Consider the following 14,707-nt stretch of genomic DNA (forward strand, 5'->3'; position numbering starts at 1 on the left):
AAAATAATTAGAACAGGATTATGGGTTCAAAAAATCACTGAATTATTCTTTGAGAACTAATTGAAAAATTCTGAACAAAACCATCAATAGTCAATGAAAGTAAGAGAAGCAGTCAGGATGAAGCCAGTGATGATTGCGGTATAACTATGCAAATACAGCTATCATACCCTAAGTTCAACTTAAATGTTTTTTAATTCCTTCTGAGTTCTAGTTTAAGATCTGCGTTAAGAGTACCGATTGATAATCATGGTAAAACTTGAGCAAATCTCAAGTCCAATGTTCCCAGAACTCTCTGATCCATGCCTAAGATCTAAGAATATGGGCCCTTTCCCAAGTAAACATCAATCTTCAGGTTTAACAACAAGGAATCCAAGGAAAGCCTTACAAAAACATCATCGCAAAAGATGACACAACTCTGAGGAGAATGATATTATACACCTAGAGGACCATATTTCTTCCAAGGTAGAATAAAAAAAAAGACAAAATGCCTCCCAGACAACTGGGTGGCCTAGAAGGATACTATACCGGACCTCAGCATCCCAAGCTGAGCTGTGCATGGGTTTATTATCCCAGGAGACCACACTTATTATCCAGGAGACCACAGCCATCAGTGTCTCTGTGCTAAATTCACCATTTACATCCTGAGCATCACATCTGCCTCAGAAATTTGGTGTGGGTAGCAAACGACATAAGATAAGGGACTGCATGAATATAGAGAGGTTACCAATTATTAGGATAAGAAGCCATCCAGTTTCCAGAGAGAAAATAAAACAAGGGTTAATGCTGCTATTTGTCAGATTACAGCCTAGCCCAGTATCTGGTCCACAGAAGCATTTAATAAATGAGCTGGCTGTGATGGAGCAGACAATCTATGACACCAGACAATTAGTCTTACTCCCTTAAAAATATCAGTTCTTCCATTCCTAGTTATCCTTCTTTTCTCCCTTCCTCAAAGTCTCTTTCTTTCTTTCCTGCCCTGTCTTCAAGCTGGCATTCACTTCCAGCAGTAGCCATAGAACTGCTTGGACAAAACTGAAATGGTCACTCATTTCTCAGGCTGACTATACCAAAGGAATAAAAATTTTTATAAGAGCTAAATTTAAAGCAAATTAAATCAACACGCTGTCATCTAGCATGAAACACAAGAAAGAAATCCTGAAAATTAACTTCCAACAGAGATAACTCTTTTCCCTTTAAAAATGATATGCACTGTGAGTAGTAGATACAGTGAGAAACTGTGGGTTGCAGCTTTCAAACGGTAACACGTCTCATCTGCCTTGCTGCATGTGGCCACAATGATTTAGCCGAGAACTTCACTATTTGTAAACCAATGGTTTGACACAGGAAACTTGAGCTAAAAACTGAGCCAATGGTACAAAAAAAAAAAAAAAGAAAGAAAGAAAGAAAGAAAGAAAGAAAGAAAGAAAGAAAGAGAAGAAGATTAGAATCTTACTCTACACAATGATGCACTGCTTTGGCAGAATCAGCAGATACCAAAATTCATGTATATCTTCCATATTCTCCTTAGGAATCAGTCCCAAGTAATATAATAAGTCTGAAAGAAGGGAGCAGTTCAAAGTTTTAGCAAAGGTTTCTTTATTTAAATATTTTATTTATTTATTTGAAAGAGAGAAAGAGAGAGAGACAGGCCACAGGGGTGGTGGTAGGAGGGGGCAGGGGGAAAGAAAGAGGGACAAATAGACTTCACCCTGAGTGCGGAGCCCCTCATGAGGCTCAATCTCACGACCTAAGACCAGGACCTGAGATCAAATCAAGAGTCAGAGGCTCAACCAACGGAGCCATCCAGGGGCCCCTTTAGCAAACTTTCTAGACAAGTATTAAATCCACCAATGACAGGTATTTTGTCAGGTGGTATTTTTGTTTGTTTTTTAAGAAGTGACCTTTCTCCCACCGAAAACAAAACTGGTACAGAAAACCTTCAAGCATGCTTGGGGAATTCTGGGGAAAAAAGCATGCCTACTCAGAACTTCTGTCTTACTATCTTCATAAAGACACTTCTACCATTAATTCTTTTGATTTACTTTATTCTTTTAGGAAACTATCTTAAAATTAAACTTTGCAAGTACAAAATGTTATGTAATTGTTAATAGGAGATGATTTACTTGTCATTCATTTTAAGTAATAATTTTACGATGGAATGAAGGGCATTATCTTACTCATCTCTTCCTACCTGCAGTTTTTGACTGTCACGGCTTAATATTTATTTAGAACTTTTAAACAAAAGTACCTTAGTCATTTAAAAAAATTTTAACTTGCCTCTTCATAATACATTAAAATTGGAAATTAATGATCAAACATATACAGACCAAAAAAAAAGAGCCAACACCAGCTTTAATTTATAAAAGAGGAGAAGCAATATGGATTCAAAGTTAAAGCATCATTTTGATTCTTTTATTATATTTTATTTACTTATTTATGAGAGATACAGAAAGAGAGGCAGAGACACAGGCAGAAGGAGAAGCAGACTCCATGCAGGGAGACTGACATGGGACTCGAACCCAGGTCTCCAAGATCACGCCCTGGGCTGAAGGCAGCGCTAAACTGCTGAGCCACCCGGGCTGCCCATGGCAACCCAGATTCTGTTTTTTGTCTAGGATAGATAATGTTTTTAATGTATAGTTTTATCTTAATTTTTTACTTCTTATTAAATACAATTTCAAACACATGCAGAAGTAGAAGAGTACTTTAAATAAACCAGTATGTAACCAACACCCAGCTTCATCAATCAATTCACGGATAATCTGATTTCATATGTACCCCATTTCCTCCTCCCACCACTTAATTACTCTAAATTAATCTCAAGTATCAAATAATTTCACCAGTAAATACTTCACAATGTATCTCTAATAGATGCCCTTTTTGTTTTAAACAACTGCAATAGCATAATCATACCTAAATAACATTAATAAATTTTTAATATCATCATGTGTCCAGTTACTGTGCCCATTTCCTTGGTTGTCTCCTGAGAGTTACTGCTTTATAGTTTGTGTTGAATTGGGATAAAATATGGCCCATATACTGAAACTGGTTAGTATGTCTCTCTTCTGTTATTTTGGTTTTCTCTCCTTTCTTTTCTTCTAATTCTTGGTTGAAAAAAAAAAAGTCTCTCCCATGACAACTTTTTCTTTTTTGAGAGAAAGACATGGCAGTGGGGAGGGACCCAGGGAGAGAGAAAATCTTAAGTAGGCTCCCCACCCAGCACAGAGTCCAATGAGGGACTCCATCTCATGACCCTGAGATCCTGATCTGAGCTGAAATCAAGGGTGGGACCCTCAACCAACTGAGCCACCTAAGTGCCTCTCTCATGTGTCATTTAAAATGTCCCCTGTGCCCTGTATTTCCTTTAACCTGGTGGTTAGATCTGGAAGCCTGACCAGATTCAGGCATGGCTTTTTTTAAGCAAGGCTACCTCACAGATGGGGGTGTGGCATGCTTCCAATAGGAGGCATGTAATGTCTGCTTCTCTTTCTGGGGACCAACCATTGAAGTCTGAGGTACCCTGAGGCCAGGCAAACTTCACTTATGCAAACTAAATCTTAAAATCTGACAGCATATTTCTTAACAGCACAACAATGCAGCAACATCTTTTTTGATTTGTTCTCACCTGATATATCACTACTTTAATTTCTTTGTTACTTCTCTTCCAAGGAGAGCAGTTACCAATTCGTGTTCATGTATTTTCATCAGTTTCCTTTATCCTTTACCTCAATCTTTTTTTTGGGGGGGGGGGTCACTCCACTCTTCCGAGTAAAAACTAGTCCAACATAGTGACAATGATACACATGGCCAGATTCGGCCATTCTGTCAGCACCCAGTGGCTGCATTAAAAGCTATGTTTGTTTCATCACCATAATAAATTTCAACTTGATTAGGTTGCACATCCAGTTGTTAGCTCCAGAAAGGTTTAGCCTTTAGAATGAAATCAAGACTGACATGAGATAGCCTTTTCAAAATAACAAATCACTTCATCTGTGTCTAACTTCAGCAGCACTGGTTAGGGAATTCTGCATCTGCTCAAGAGTAACCCCTTTCTTAGGATGAACAATGGTGATGGGTTTCTGATCTAGTGGATAACTTTATGCCTTCCGCTGAGAGAGAGACTTCCACTAAGAGTTTTTCTTGTTCCTCCTTAATTCAGTGGAGACAGCCCTCACTGTAAGTTTTTGAGATTTATCTGTTCTTCTTACCCCAGCATTAATAAACCTGCACACAGAACATTGTACCAAACCCCAAAACTACTAGAGTTGACACTAATTCAAACATTACTTTTCAAAGCCTTTTGTGTTTGGTTCTGTACTCAAACTTCATTGTAACACATTTTGATGTCAATTTGAAAAACATTATACCATCTGATGAAGCAGTCTCTGGTATACAGTAAGCGCTCAAATATTACTGAGTGAGTCATGAATATATAAACAAAATAGGTGTCCATTAAGTAAACCTTCAACACAGCTTGAGTGAGTTTGACAGATTATAACCTGTGAGCCAGTCTTTAGGTGCTGGTGTTCCACAGAGATCTGCTATTGGTCAGCCTTGGTTTGGGTCTCTAAATCTTCTCACTGGGCCTCTTTATCTATGGATCTCTTACTGACACCTAGAGCTACATCTTGGGACCAGATCTCTTGCCAGACTCCAGACTCTTATTTCCAATTCCTCCTAGACATCTTCACCTGGGTTTCCCACAAGCATTTCAAACTCTGCCTATTCAAACCTGAATTCATCACTGTCCATCTGTATATTTCTACCCCAGTGAATGACTCCACAATATCATCCTTACTCATCTGTAACATGCAGTGAGTTGCCAATTCCAGTTGGTTATCCTATGTATACATGTCATAAAGCTGTCCCCCTCTCTATCCACCCCCACAGATGCCAACTGAACCCAGGCTCTGCTAATCTCTCTCTTACATGACTTTAATAGTGTCTTAATCGCTTTCCACACCCTCGTTTCCTTTTATGCTCAAACATGCCCTTGGCTCCCAGGCCCTTGAACCCATTACTACCAAATCAGATCTTATTTCTCTCTGCTTAGAACCCTTCATTGGCAACCCCATCACCTCCACTAACTTAAAAGGAGTGTGATCACGTAATTTATCTTCTAGCCTGGGACCCTTTCAGAGTGAAAGGTGGCACTGTTCACAGTTACACTGGTACAGCAGCCAAAACTAAGGCAAACCTTCACAGAAGACCCTCCCACATCTCCCCCATGTTCCCCAACCTCTGAAAACAACCCACTACTTTCAGTTTCTGGAAACTGTCACTGCTCTCTCATCTCAGTGCCTCTATACAAACTGCCTTGCCCTCTTAAACTATCCTCCCCTCCTGGTGCATTTCTACTCATCACTTGAACTTGCTCTAAATATCATCTCCCCTGCGAAGCTTTTTCTAAAATCTTCTGGCTGATCTGATTACATACTCCCAGGTGCCAACATCATGCCTTGGGCTTGTTCCCATGGCAGGACATAGGCCCCTGCCCTATTCACATGGGGTGCATCTGCTCCCCCTCGATGAGCTCCCTCAAGAGAGTGTCTTAAGTCTTGTCCATTTTTATCTCCCTAGCATCTATGGTGAATAGCAAGTCTGTTCCTGGCAGATATGGGCCATGTCATTCTTCAGTCATGTCTTACATTTAATAAAAACTGTTTGCCTTAGCTGCTATTTCAGCATAACTAATGAAAGATAAGAAAATGAGAGAGGAAGAAATGAGAAGTAGTCAGTAGCTCCTAATACCAGCCCTGTATATCACAGATCACTGCCACATTTAAACAATTTCTTTTTTAAGGAGAACTTTGGAATTATAGAATCTGATCTAGTGGCAAAACTCCTATAGGAGCCTATGAAAGAAAATAGGCATGGAGATAAACCCACAGCATAGTTGTCATTGTTCACTAAATTCTTGAAGCTTCTAGTATAAAAAAAATAAATCCAATGTCAAAATAAAACAAAACTGCTGAGTATTCACAGGGTCCCAGGCAAGGGTGGGGAGAATGACAGGAATCTTGCTACCGTGACAATAGAAACATGGAAATGGGAATCCCACTAGCATACTTTTTTTCACACAGCACTCTACAATTTCCAAAGCACTACACATTTTAACATCTGATCTTCAAAATCACAGCCTAAGATGCACTTTGAGACTCAACCAACATTTCTCAAGCTTTGGCCAACCCATTGGGATCCTAAGCCAATGCTTCTATAGCAGCCTGGGAACACTGGGCAGGCCTGACTTCATAGTGCTTTCTTATGCAAAGCCCTTCAGCATCCAAGATAAGAACTAGAGCTCCAAATGTTCTATCAGCCAACCTGTCATTTTATGGCCGGGAATAATATAAAGTGGCTGCCAGGAGTGAAGCCAAGCCAGGGACATTCTCACAATGCCAGGCCCCGGCTGCTGCCACAGCTGTAGCAGGTGCATGGTCGGGGCTCCATTCCCTCATGTAACACACACACAGAGGCAGCTATCACGTTGTCTGCATCTGACAATGGAGCTGTGCTCTAAAGCAACAGCAATGTGCAAGCTCAAGCTGAGGCCCAGCCTCAGAGCCAAATTAACAAGACAGTGCTCCTATAGAGAAGAGATCTGAGGTTCTAAAATATATCCCACACAGAGATGCTACAGCTCCTGAAGTGTCAATGTTCAAAATCTATTTCTTGTGGAAAAAACATCAGTTTTAGCATCTTTTAAAATACACAGATACACCTAAGAGGGGTAGAGCACTAAGATATTGATCACTATCACTTCAGTGTGAATTAGCCCATGAATTCACTATCTTCCCTATTAGCAACTGTTCCTAGAGAGAGGAGATCACCAGGCATCTTAAAGGAGTAAGAGACAGTTAAAAGCAGAGAGCAAGGACTAACATAAAGGGAGGTGGGATTCCCAAAGATGAACTCAGCCAGCCTCACATTTACCCAGGATCACCTCTAAAAGATAAACGATTGCAATGACCTGGTAAGAACTCACCCCTACTAATATTTGGCATTCCTTCCTTATCACTAAAACTAATAAATGAATATAAGAACATCCACAAGTATTCTGGTACCAGCGTTCTAGTATTTCAATTAAGGAAGATAGAACCATAATATAATTTAGTCCTAGAGAGGAGAAGGAGAAGGAGGAGGAGGAGGAGGGGGAAGAGGAGGGGGAGAGGGAGGAGGGGGAGGGGGAGGGGGAGAGGGAGAAGGGGGCGGGGGGGAGGAGGAGGAGAAGAAAAAGAAGAAAAAGTCATATAATGACTACAGCACAACAGGACCGGGTCTTCTGTCCATGGCCCTACTCCATTGGTCTCATGTAACATTAGTGCAGAAAGGTAGCTCAGAGCACTGAGAATCTCACCCACTCCTCACTCTGCCTCTTAGCTTATGGCTGGTTTTGTCTATACCATGGTTTTGCCCATGTCCCATGTACTGTGAGAATGTTCTAACAACAGTGTTCTGTAATCCTATGTTATATTTTGACTGAGCGTAAGTAGACTCCTTTTTCTCACAAAGCCTCCATGTACAAGATACCAAGCAAAACAAAAAGGTCATTGAGCTGATTAAACTGTAATCTGGAGAGCTTGTTCATGTCCAAGTACCTTACATATCTGCTAATTTCAATCCTGGAACAAAAAGGTAAGATGCAACAACTGAGACAACAGATGGCAAAATTAAACATTAACATTAAAACAGACCTCCCACATAAATAATGGTCAGCTGAGAGGAGAGAAAAAACAAATTTCAAAAGTGTCACCAATTTGCAAAATGCCAACACCAAAAGGACAAACCATTAAACCACAGGTTTAAAAGTCTTCACAGGATTTTGTTAATGGTAGAATGGCTTTTTATAGACTAACCCTTCCACCACAAATAATTAAAGCCTTTAGAAATATATTTCAAAACAATTAGTTGAAAACGCTGGAGAACAACCAAAAAAGGACAGAAATTGGAGGGAATGTGATACTTGAAAGAAGGGAATTGCGCTGGTTAAGATCCATATTTATAGGCCATATCCCAATGTTATTCCCCAGGCTGCATGAGGTCGAGTGAAAAGAATTCAAACCGAAAACTACAGTTTTACTGGCTTGAAGAGTGAAATGACAACATCTCAGGACTAACAGATGACTGGAAATTGAGCAGAGAAATCCTGGAAAAGATAGGCCACAGAGAGGAGAATCCCCAAATTTATAAACTCCTTCAATCTGTTCAATCGCAATAACTAGAGCAATAATTAGAAGGCTGAGAGAAAGGAGTTGAGATGTCTGCTGTTTCCCATTGTAGGAGAGACAATTTGAAGCCCAAGTCTCACAAAGTTAAAAGAACTTAAAACACCTTGGGCTTTCCACTGAAACCCCAGCTTGGTTATGCCTTACCAGTGAACACTATGTTTCAGGACTATGGAATTTGTCCAAGAACTAAGGGGTAAAAGTGAAAAGAGAAATCTCACTCTGAAAAGCCTTCACAATTTTAAGGTGATAGCCAGTAATTTAGCTGACTGCTGGAAAATAAAGAAGAACAAAGGAGAAAAACCATATGCTCATGTCAATGATAAAGAAAAAGCCCTTGCCAAAATTTAACAGTCATTCTTGATTAAAAAAGAAAAGAGAAAAACCAAACCTATCAGAAAACTAGGACTTGAAAGAACTTCCTTGACTGTGGTGAAAAGTATATACAAAGCGCATGCAGCTAACATCATACTTATTAGGGAAAGACTAAATTCCTTCCTCCTAAAACTAGTTATGAGACAAGGTCGTCTGTCCTCAAGGCCTCCGGGCACAATAAGGCATGAAAAGGAAATAAAAATCATAAATATTAGCAAAGAGAAAGAAAACTGCTTTATTCATAGATAACATGATTATTTACAGAGAAAATCCTAAAATATCTATGAAAGAAAGAAGAAAGAAAGACCTACTAGAATAAATGAAAAAAAATTTTATTTAAAGATTTTATTTTATTTATTCATGAGAGGTGCAGAGAGAGAGAGAGAGAGAAGGAGAGAGGCAGAGACACAGGCAGAGGGAAGCAGGCTCCATGCAGGGAGCCCGACGTGGGACTCAATCCCAGGTCTCCAGGGTCACGGCCTGGGCTGAAGTCAGCGCTAAACCGCTGGGCCACTAGGGCTGCCCTAAATGAAAAATTTTTAAAAAGATTTCATCTACCTATTCACGAGAGACACAAAGAGAGCCAGAGACAGGCAGAGGGAGAAGCAGGCTCCTCCAGGGGAGCCCAATGCAGGACTTGATGCCGGGACACTGGGACCACACCCCAAGCTGAAGGCACAGAGCCACCCAAGTGTCCCAATAAATGAAATTCTTTAAGGCCATAGAATGCACACCCAATAAACAAAAAATTCATTTCTATGTACCGTTACCAATTTCCAAAATAAAAATTTTAAAATGCCATTTATAACAGCGTCCAGAGTTTAAAATACTTAGGAATACATTTTTTAAAATGTGTGCAAGATCTCTATGTTAAAAATTACATCGAATTGCTAATATTGATATGGATGAGACATTAGAGACCATCAGTAAATGGAGAAATATACCAAGTTTGTGGATTTCAAAATTGTTAAGATGTCAGCCCTCCTCAAATTGATGGATAGATTCAATACAACTTTAATTCAACTTTTAGTAGGTTTTCATGTGGAAATTGATAATCTGACTCTAAAACTGACATCAAAATTTAAAATACTGAGAATAGCTAAATACCCTTCAAACAAACAAACTCATTTGGAGGATTCACACTATTTAGCCTTCAGACTTACTATGAAGCAACAGCAATGAAGATGATGTCATATTGGCATAAAGACGAATAGATCAATAGAATAAAATAGTTCATAAATAGATCCACAGTAGGGTCAAATTATTGGTGACAGAGGTTCCAAGAAAAAAGAAAGCCTTCAACAAATGGTAGGGAGTAGAACAACAGGATTGTAGTATAAGGAAAAGAAATCTCAACCCCTTCACACACAAATATTAATTTAAGAAGGAACAAAGAAAGACCTAAATATAACATAACATGGACCTAAACATAAAAGCCTGTAATCTTCTGAAAGAAAACAGGACAATATCATTGTGACCCTATGATAGATTTCTTAAAGAGGATTACAAAATGTATAAACTAGGGAAAGACGAGATTGATAAGTTGGACTTCAGAGAAATTTAAAAACTGCAGCTCAAAGAACCATTAAGAAAGTGAGAAGGCAAGCCACATACTGGGAAAACATATTCACAATATAAATTTCTCACGAAGGATGCTTATCTAGAAAACATAAACAATCATAAATCAGTAATAAAAAGACAAATCAAATTTCAGAAAACAAAAGACCTGAACTGGCACTAGGGGGAAAAATGACCAATAAGCACATGAAAAAGTATCCAACACCAGGGAAATGCAAATTAAAATCACAAAATATCATTGTATACCCACTAGACGGTCTAAAGTTAAAGAGAATGACCATACCAAGTGTTGATGAGGATATGGAATTATTGGGATGCTCATCACTGGTGGGAATATAAAAATACAATCACTTTAGAAAAACATGTGAGAGTTTCTTATAAAGTTGAACATATATGTCCTTTATTACCCACCAATTACAGAGGCTACATACCTACCCAAGAGAAATGAAAGTGCACATCAAGAAAACTGTATGTACGAGAATGCATATAGCAGCATAGTAACTCCAAATGTCCATCAAGAAGAGAATGGGTATGTAATGGAACACTTGGCAAGAAAAAGGAATAGGATGCTAATGCACACAATGACACGAGTGGTTGTCACAGAAATTATGCTGTGCACAAGAAACCAGACAAGAGAGAGAATGTACTACATAGTTCCATTTATATGAGCTTCAAGGATAGACAAAACTAATCTATGGTGAAAAAAAAAACATCCCATTTATTGCCTCTGGCAGCAGGAGACTGACTGGGAAAGGACACAGGGAACTTTCAGAGTGGTGGAAATCTTCTTTATCTTGGATCAGGGTGCTGGTGACGTGGTTGCATGCATTTGCCAAAACTCAAATTCGTCACTTCTGATCTGTTCATTTCACTGCATATATCTTACCTCAATTCTTTAAAAAAAAAAAAATTAGAGAGTGGGCGGTGGGGGGTGGTACCAGGAGAAGAGGAATAGAATCCCTTAAAGGACAGAATGAGATAAGAAAGAGAACATAATCCTTAAAATTTTAACACTTTCAGGGCAAACTGAAAAGTTGGCCCAAAACCAAAAATCTACGGTACAATTTGATAGACATGAATGAAAAGAGGCAAGAACCAATTCAACTAAGATGATGATGAAGAAAATGTTAAACTCTGAGTGTGTTAAACAAATCCTGGGATTGCCAGATTTAGCCAATATATTTAATCTGGCAATCCAAACCGACAGATCATTAGAAACAAAATACCAGCCAACCCAACAGAAAACAATTTTTTTAAAAAGATTTTATTTATTTATTCATGAGACACACACACACAGAGAGAGAGAGAGGCAGAGACACAGGCAGAGGGAGCAGAAGCAGGCCCCATGCAGGGAGCCCGATGTGGGACTCGATCCTGGGACTCGATCCTGGGACTCTAGGATCACACCCTGGGCTAAAGGTAGCGCTAAACCTCTGAGCCACAGGGCTGCCCAGAAAACAAATTTTTAAAGCATCTTTTACAAAATGCTCTTTTTATAACTTCCATGTTAAAAATTCCTACTGAGTGGGGACTAAGATTATACTTATACCAGAAACCACCCAAAATTAATCCTTACCTTCAGTGAAGCTCCCTGTTAGGGTTATTACCACAAATACCTTCCCTTCTGGCTCCAGATCCACCTAGAAAGAGAAAAGAATTGTGTGTTATATTCTAATTTCAAAGTACTTTTTGTGGGCCTCAAATAATTCTTTTTTTTTAAGATTTTATTTATTTATTCATGATAGACCCACAGAGAGAGAGGCAGAGACACAGGCAGAGGGATAAGCAGGCTCCATGCAGCAGCCTATTGTGGGACTCGATCCTGGGACTCCAGCATCATGTCCTGGGCTGAAGGCAGGCACTAAACCACTGAGCAACCCAGGGATCCCCCTCAAATAATTCTTTACAAGGAGGCCTGCCTACATGTGCAAATCACAACCATCAACCAGACCTAAGTCTTTCATTCAATGGAGGAGGGGCAAGAAATAAGTGCAAGTACAGGAACTTTAAAAGTGGAAAAGCAAATCTAAGGGGAACAGTTCTTTCAATGTTTCCCTTGTCTTCAGTTTTATTCTCTTCCATTTTGGCTCTTTGTGATATTATGGAGAAGCAGTTGTAAACTCGGTCATTGTTTCTGAGCTATCCCTATCTCATGTCAGAGCAACATTTTATTAAACCAAATGGCAGGTAAGGGGTGCCTTGGTGGCTCAGACAGTTAAATGTCCGACTCTTGATTTCCACTCAGGTCATGGTCTCAGGGTCATGGGATCGAGCCTCACATTGGGCATAAATCTCAGTGGGGTGTCCGTGTGAGATTCTCTCTCTTTCTCTTTCTCTCTGCCCCTCCTACCTTTCACTCTCTCTCTTTCTCAAATATATCTTTAAAAAAAAAACATGTGGCAGATGTATGAAATAGAAAAATAATGGCACCATACAAAGCAATAAACAAATGAGGCATGGTTAACTGCAACTTTTTCTTGTAGCAAGCAAAAAGAGGGAAGAGTACCACCTCCATCTCTACCATTTTCACCTGAGTGTAGTCCATCTTCAGCAAGCACCAGGGAAGGCAATTCAGGAACTTTGCATTCATTAATCTTGCCTGTTCATGGAGTATCAACATCCCTTAAAGCTCTTATCTATGCGCTGAGATATCAAGACATCCACTCTGCAAACCAGGCAGTTTGCAGTCTCCAGGCTAGGTCTTGTCCTCATGCAGCATGCCTCTGGATTCAAGGCAGCACCCTCTAGACCTGCTCTGATCACACCAGCCCAGGTTGACGGGCTCTGCCCTCTTCAGGATGAGTGCTAACCTTGAACTATCCAAGAATATCTCTAAGCCTTGGATTGTGAGGTTCTTTTGGACCCAAATACATGAATTTACAATTGTCAAAATCTTGTCTGACACAACTCATGACTCTATTCCTGCCTTTGACTTTTCATCAAAGAGAGAGAGGTCCACAGAAGCCGAGTACAGATGCGGCTGATCATTTTTGGTAGAATATTACATTTAAATAAGCTGCAAATTACATGGCGCAGTGCCCAAACTAGATGAAGACATGGCCTCCAGCCTGACTGCCACAGCTGGTTCTGGAGTCTGGGCAAGGTCCTTAACCACCCCAAGCTTCACCATTCTCATCCAAAAGTCTGTGACATTGGTATTCAGCATTTTTGGCATGGTTTCCATCAAATGAGCTCAAAGAACCTTGATAGTACTATTTCCTGTTTTTACTGTACCCATAGGTGACAAAGACTGGGAAAAAATGCATTGACCTTTCCCTAGCTTACCACCACATATTCTTTAAGGCCACACAGGATGCTTTTTCAAAATAAAAGATGCCTGCTTTGTTCTGACTCAGAAAGCTTTACCTATATAACAGCCTAGTCTTATAAACTCCCATTCCTCTGCACAAAATCTACTATCAAGGTGTTACCACACTGTAGCTCACACCAATGTTCAAATCGGCTACTTATATCATGACTACTGCTAAGTGAACAATATCCCCAAAACTGTCTTAATACCACTTGTGAACCTTTATGGAACAGTTCTGAAAATAGAGCTCTCTGGAGAGATGACTAAACAGGATGTCAGTCTCTAATTGTCTCCACTCTCTGCCTTGACTTGTTTCAAGTCAAAAATATGTTATTTTTAAAAGCCACTCCTTCATCTTCAATATAAAGGCCTGGCAAAGAGCACACACATGCACACACATTCAACCTCACAACATAAACTGCTGCTGGCACAGGAGCCGCTGGCAGCCTCCAGACAGATTGCTGGGGCCACCTCCAAGATCCCCCGGCCCCTGGCCAATGTATAAACTCTCTTCAACACTGACCCAAGGGTCCATAAAGAAGGCCACTCCTCCACTCCCAGGGGTCTGGAGCTGCTCTGATGGCTAGAGAGTCCACCACACAGAATCGGGAGCTCTCACAAGTAGAATAGGTTTGCTTCTTCATTTTTGACCACTGCCACCATCACCATGGGAAAGCCAGACTCAAACACCAGATTCAAGCCCACTCCACCTAAACCCCTGACCTTAGAATAGGGGTTTACAAACTATGGATTTGACGTGAAAACAATGGGGTGGTTTGCACACAACCAAGATTCTGGAACAGTAAAGATGCATGTGTCACATAGTAAGGAAAAGTGCTATGTCATGAAACTTCTGCTTATAATTTCACATGCATTTTAAGGGTATACAGGTTTTAGAATAAAAATGTATCCCTGTTACAGACAGTTTGGAAAATACGGTCTTCCAGATCACCCCTTCCATTTACACAGTGCTGATGGGCTCTTGGTGTCTAATCATAGTGACTGCTTGTACACCCCCAGTGACAGCCAACTTGCTACCTCCACATCTGGCCTCATTCATCCTACAGATCCACAGAAGGATCTTTCTCACAAAGCAGAAGTGCAGCAACCAATAGTTTTTATGCACTGATCCTAGTCTTTCCCCTATAAGTCCAGTGGTTATTTTCTCTCCAGCTAGAACATCCATTCCAGCCTCCAGGAACTGCACTTCAGCTTTTAT

At 40.1% G+C, this 14,707-nt stretch overlaps 1 protein-coding gene across 1 annotated transcript in view; it reads right to left on the reverse strand.

Moving 5' to 3' along the window:
* Positions 1 to 14,707, reverse strand: part of PRKCH (protein kinase C eta) — a 229,640-nt gene that overhangs the window by 148,815 nt on the left and 66,118 nt on the right. The window contains exon 2 of the mRNA XM_055304119.1: positions 11,755 to 11,818. Coding sequence (XP_055160094.1) covers positions 11,755 to 11,818 — 64 coding nt within the window. The remainder of the gene's footprint in view (positions 1 to 11,754; positions 11,819 to 14,707) is intronic.

The sequence above is a fragment of the Nyctereutes procyonoides genome, unplaced genomic scaffold, assembly GCF_905146905.1.
Source record: "Nyctereutes procyonoides isolate TBG_1078 unplaced genomic scaffold, NYPRO_anot_genome, whole genome shotgun sequence".
In the NCBI taxonomy this organism is placed as follows: Eukaryota; Metazoa; Chordata; class Mammalia; order Carnivora; family Canidae; genus Nyctereutes; species Nyctereutes procyonoides.